We start from the raw sequence: 6365 nt of genomic DNA on the forward strand, positions 1-6365 counted from the left end.
CAGAGGGGAGGGAAGAGGGGCGAAGAGAACGCGTGCGGCGCAGGGAGAGGGAGCGCGCATGCACGGGGGAGGGGGAGGGAATGCGCGCGGGGAGAAGGTCCACACGCTCGCACACGGGGCGGGTGACGGAGATAGGGGGCACGCGCAGGCGGAGGGGAGGTGCATGGGGAAGGGGGCACGCCTGCACGGGGGTAGGTGGAATAGACCTGCACGGAGTGGAGGCGGTGCGCGCGCAACAGAGGAGGGGAGGGGCACACATCCACCAGGTGAGGGAAAGAGTCAGAGAGATTATGTGGATGGATGTATGCACGTACGTGGAGAATTTTACTCTAATCATCTGTGATGAAATTTTCAAGGTCACTTGGAGGATCAATTTGCTTGCTGCCCCTCTGTACTTTGAGTGCTTGTTTGCTGTCCCTGTAATTTGTAATGTTAAAGTGCGACTTGATCTAAACTTCATGCAGATACAAATTTCTGATATTTGAAGATTTTCGTATGGTTTACATAATCAAAGACGACTAGACCTACGGCAGTATGGAAACTCGGGTTAGGGTGTAAATATGTTCAAGTGGGAGACGTTTGGAACGTTTTCTGCGAGTGTCAGTTTACGCTCAGGTCCATTCTTGATTTTAAAGCAGAGTATCATACATTTTTATTAGCCCAAGGTGGAAAGTGATGGGGAACAAATCGAGCACATCGACTGAGGTTGTAGATCACGTGATCTCGCTGAATGGTAGAACAGACGTATGGGGCTAAATATTCTTAGGTGATGTGGATGACATTGGTATGGCTGCAGCCATGCTCATCTTGAGAGAAGCTAGTGGGTTGCCTTGAACTTTTGCAGTTTCTCTAAGGATATTAGCTTGAGAATTCCAGGGTACTGACCCAATAGGTCAACTGTATGAACATATGAAAAAAAATGCATTAGACATGACTTGCAGAATCTTGAGTAATGCCTTTGTATTTTTCCAGTTATTTGAAAGAAGTTTTATCAATTTATGACTGCAGTCTTAAATATGGTGATACTTCAGAAATTAATGCCTTCCTGATGTGTTTAACTTCAGAATGACAACAAAGGGTTGGTAATTATTGACAGTAGAGGTAAATGCTTTTCATTAAGATTTTAAATACCACATACATCTGTACAAATATAGAAGGTATTGTTACTACATGAATCTATTAGTTTATAATCAGTTGATGGAATGATAAGAGATCCTGAACACCAAAATAAAAGTTACTGTAAAAAAATCCATACTGTAGCTGCAGTCCTAGGTTAAACTTCACAACAGACTTTCACAAAGTTGCCATAAAATACAAATATCCAAATCAGTACGCCCCTCCTATTTAACAGTCTTGCCGTATCACATCCAAGCAGGGTGAACAAGGATGAAGTTAGTCTCATCAACATTTCTAGACAGCATTCAAGTCTTAGCAGGCGAAGGCAGACCCAGACATTCCCCTTCAAATTTTTCCAGTGCAGGCAAAAAAAAGGCCTTCTCAGCTAACCAAAAGGCTTCAGTCTTAAGCATCAAAGAATTCTTAGAAATTGCCGGGCTTCTGCTAATAATTTCCCAGATTTGCTTCTGGGGCAGTCAATCAGGACTAACTATTGAACAAGAAAAACAGGTGAAATTGCAATTAGTTTCCTTGTAAAAATCAAGACTGAAAACATGCATTATAAGCATTTTACAGTCAATTTTAAATTGCCAATTGCTGAACACAATGACCCAGGCTCTGGAATCACTTCCCACTCTGCATCTACCTTTTAAGATTCCCTTAACCAAGTTTCTTGTCATGGACTTGAGCATTTCTTCTGGGCTCAGCATCAAATTGGGATCTTTGAATGCAGATGAGAGGGCACACTACAACTTGCCTAAATTACAACATTCAAGAGAGTTATCATCATTCAAGTCAAAGCAGTTCATTTGATCACTACCTCACCCATTACGTTTTACATTCAGTACCTTTAACATCAACCAGTACAGCACGGCAGCAACACATGCAACTAGCAAGTTTCCTTCAACAGCGCTGTCCAAACTTATGACGTTCACCACCTACAAGATTAAGGGCAGCAGTGCATCAGAATACCATCAGCTGCATTTTGTGAAGTCTGCAAAAGAGAAATGATTGGTCTCATCTTAAGCAATTTCTTGGAATCAAGGATGAGTTGCCTCCACTCCAATTAGAAATCCATCCAAACCCAATTCATGGTGAATTGCTGACTATTCAAGTTTCTACTTCGCTGACATAAATCAAATGTTGATAGAGTCATAGACCTGGACAGCACAGGCTCCTCTTCAGTCCAACTCGTCAATGCTGACCAGATATCCTGAATTAATCTAATCCATTTGGCCCATATCCTTCCCATATCCAGATGGATGTTAAATGTTGTAATTGCACCTGCCTCCACCAGCTTACTCCACACACACACCACCTGCTGCGTGAACAAGTTGCCCCTTGGGTCCCTTTTAAATCTTTCCCCTCTCACCTTAAGCCTATATCCTTTCATTTTGGACTTCCCCATTCTTGAAAGAATGACCTTGGCTATTCACCATATTCATGCCCCTCAGGATTTTAATCAACCTCCATGAGGCCACCCCTCAGCCTCCAAAACTCCAGGAAAAATAGCCCCAGCCTATTCAGCCTCTCCTTATAACTCAAATCTTCCAATCCCAGCAACATCCTTGCAAGGGTTCAGAAAGAAATTATAAGTTTAACAACATCTTTCCCATAGTAGGGACACTGGAATTGAATGTAGTATTCCAAAAGTGGCCAAAAAAATATCCTTAACAACACGACATCCCAACTGCTATGCTCAATACACTGACCAATCACCTTCTTCACTACCCTGTCTACTTGTGACTCCACCTTCAAGGAACTACAAACCTGCACCCCAAGGTCTCTTTGCTTGGCAACCGTCCCCAAGACTCTACCATTAAGTGTATAAGTCCTGCCCTGATTTGCCTTATCAAAATCTAAAACCTCATTTATATAAATTAAACTCCATCTGCCACTCCTTGACCCATCTGATCAAGGTCCTGTTGTACTCGGAGATAACCTTCTTCACTGTCCACTATACCACCAATTTTGGTGTCATCTACAAACTTACAACCACACCTCCACTAGATTCACATCCAAATAATTTATATAAGTGACAAAAATCAGTGGACCCAGCACTGCTGGTCACAGGCCTCCAGTCTGAATAGCAACTCTCCACCATCACCTTCTGTCTCCTACCTTCAAGCCAATTTTATATCCAAATGGCTAGTTCTCCCCGGATTCCACGTGATCTAACCTTACTAACCAGACTACCACGTCGAACCTTGTTGAACACCTTGCTTAAGTCCAGAGACAACATCCACCACTCTGCCTTCAATCTTTTGTCATTTCTTCAAAAAAAAACTCAATCAAGTTAGAGATACAATTTTCCACACAAAAAGCCATGTTGACTATCCTTGAATCGGTCCTTGCCTTTCCAAGTGCATGTAAACCCGATCCTTCAGAATCATCTCCAACAACTTACACACCACTAAACATCTCTCCTCCTTTAAAACCTGTGTCTATTATCCCCTCCCCAAAAATAAATCCTTGACTCCTATGCCTTTGCAAGCTATTAACCTATTGCCATGATCATAAAATATGATTTAGTGATTTTTGAATTCTGAGATTTTAGCACCTGGGACTTTTATAGACAGAAATGCATTTAAAGGGACAAAACAGACTTAAAATGGTCACAGCAATCACCTGCCCACATAAGTTAGTCAAGTTGCATGAAACCAACATGGAACAAACAAACCCATCTGAATTGAAATTAGCATTTTAATTAAATGCTCTGAAACTCCAACTCAATCAATCAATCAGATGTGAAAGGCTCTCAACTATCTTGATTTAGACCTTTATATGAATTTCTATATATTTGAGAGGGGACCTTGCCTATAATTAGCAAACCTAAGCAATCAATTTTGGAAAATAGAAGGCAAGTATTTCAACAAGCTACAGCAGAAGATTTATTTTTGATAATTCCACAATTTGAAGAAAATGCCTTCTCTGTTTCAAGAAAAGTGCCCAGTGACAATACTGATCAGAAAAAAACATCAGAATGCCACAAATTAAAATAATTGAAATACTTGCTACTTTTAATGATTCAAATCACCAATTAAACAACTGTGGTCTCAGTTTAAAATCTTTTACTTCAAAGACACATTAAGGACTTGAAACTGTAAATTCTTTTCATGTTCCGTTTGTGTTGGACATTATTCCTTTTTAGCTTTGTGGCTGTGCATATGCTTGATATCACCACTCGACTTTAGGTTAACAGGCAATAAAAATTTCTCTTCTTTTCCTTTAAAAATCTTGAGATTGGCTCTTGACCATATCTGTGAAAACCAGTCAACTACATTTTAACCGAGGAAAGATGTAAATTGGTTTTCACATGCAGCTTTAAGTTTTGTTGTGACAAGCCAGGGAGGTTGAAAAGTACAGAGTCAATTCACCTGTCCTCACCCGATTGTAACACAATCTCAACCTTCCCTTTCCTCTCCCAAGTCCTTGAACGAACCCTGCAGCCCAATGGTATCAATGTGGATTTCACAAGCTTCAAAATCTCCCCTCCCCCTACCGCATCCCAAAACCAGTCGAGCTCGTCCCCACCTCAAGCCGCACCCCCATCTCCTACCGACTAACCTCATCCCGCCCCCTTGACCTGTCTGTCCTCCCTGGACTGACCTATCCCCTCCCTAACTCCCCACCTACACTCACCTTTACTGGCTCCATCCCCGCCTCTTCGACCTGTTTGTTTCCTCTCCACCTATCCTCTCCTCTATCCCTCTTCTATCCGCCTCCCACTCTCCCTATTTATTTCAGAACCCCCTTCCCCTCCCCCTTTTCTGATGAAGGGTCTAGGCCCGAAACGTCAGCCTCTCTGCTCCTATGATGCTGCTTGGCCTGCTGTGTTCATCCAGCCCTGCACCTTGTTGTCTCGGATTCTCCAGCATCTGCAGTTCCTACTATCTCTCTCCTTGAACATGCTGCTGCCTCCAAATCTATCTTTCCCTTACCTTTTAAACAGGTTTCTACTCCCTCACAGGACCAAGAAAGCTGTTGTTACCAAAATCACAAGTAAAGGAGGAAGCAGGCATCGAGAGTTGACAGCCAATTTTTTCAAATTTGTATTCAACCCCCTCCCCACCCCTTGAGACATGGGATGCAGCAGCTACTGATTCATCCAACATGTATTGTCCATTCCTAATTGCCCTTGAGGGTGGTGGTGAGCTGCCTTTCTGTAACGCTACAATCAGTGTGATGTCAGTAAATCCAGAATGAGAGGTTCTTGGATTTTGATCATGAGACAAACCTAATGCAAGCGGAAAAATACAACTGATAAAGTAAAATATAATGGAAAATGTAATTATACTGAGCTTTGCATGAACACCAGTTAAAATTAAAATTAAAATTAAAATAAAAACAAAGTTAAAGTCAAAGCAACACCGACATCAGAAAGCTCTACCCAAAAACAAACAGAATGACCTCATCCATAAACCAGCAGTGGCAATACTTTTGCCATCATTTTAGAATTAACCAGATGTTACACTGACAGCTTGGAAACCTCAAGTGTTAATTCCAGAAGGATCAATGCAAAATGAGTTTTATCTCATGATTCTTCACATTCAATTGAAACTTCTACTCGTCTGAACAAGTGCTAGGCAATACCTGGTGGACTAATCATGATGCATTACTTAATTAACGGGGAAGCAAATTGGAAGACAAGGCAATCATGAATAGCTCGAGTGGGCAAAGAATTTTGGACTTGCTTTGGCCCCTGAAGCGAGAATAATAGTCTCAACATAAATATTCAAATATAAAATAAATAACAACTGACCAAAAAAACTCAAGAACAATATCACCCTTGAGGATCCCTCTGATGACATCAACTGTCGGGTACCACCCCAATAAATTGCAGAATCTTTTCATTTCAAATGACAACAAACAAATTCCAATTCATCACTTTGCTTCCTGACATTCAAGTAGGTTTGACATTCCAGTCTCACTGTTTGCAATGGAGCCATTCTGGAGCACACAACAGAAATAACTAATGTTCAAAGAGCAACTAAGGTTACTCAAGGGTCTTCCCTGTCAATCATAAAATGCACACTCTTAGAAAGACTCAAGGCATCTCTAATAAAACTACTGCATTCTAAGTATACTACCGTAACTTAGCGTCCCATTCAAACTGCCAAGACTCACTGCTGTTTGCCTTGTATCACAAATGCCATCAGTTTATGTTAATCATGTTTCAATGCAATCTACTAATTTGCATGTTATTCTGCTAATGCAAAATAGTCCTTAACATTTTGTAATGCAAGGAT

At 41.3% G+C, this 6365-nt stretch overlaps 1 protein-coding gene across 1 annotated transcript in view; it reads right to left on the reverse strand.

The window, feature by feature from the left end:
* The window catches only part of LOC109927323 (protein FAM117B-like), a 182030-nt gene extending 179506 nt beyond the window's left edge, over positions 1 to 2524 (reverse strand). Inside the window, exons 1-2 of the mRNA XM_048598678.1 lie at positions 2489 to 2524; positions 1965 to 2054 (exon numbers count right to left, since the gene is read on the reverse strand). Of these exons, the coding sequence (XP_048454635.1) occupies positions 1965 to 2054; positions 2489 to 2524 (126 nt within the window). The remainder of the gene's footprint in view (positions 1 to 1964; positions 2055 to 2488) is intronic.
* Between the last annotated feature and the right edge of the window lie 3841 nt (positions 2525 to 6365).

The sequence above is a fragment of the Rhincodon typus genome, chromosome 7, assembly GCF_021869965.1.
Source record: "Rhincodon typus isolate 14 chromosome 7, sRhiTyp1.1, whole genome shotgun sequence".
NCBI classification, from domain to species: domain Eukaryota; kingdom Metazoa; phylum Chordata; class Chondrichthyes; order Orectolobiformes; family Rhincodontidae; genus Rhincodon; species Rhincodon typus.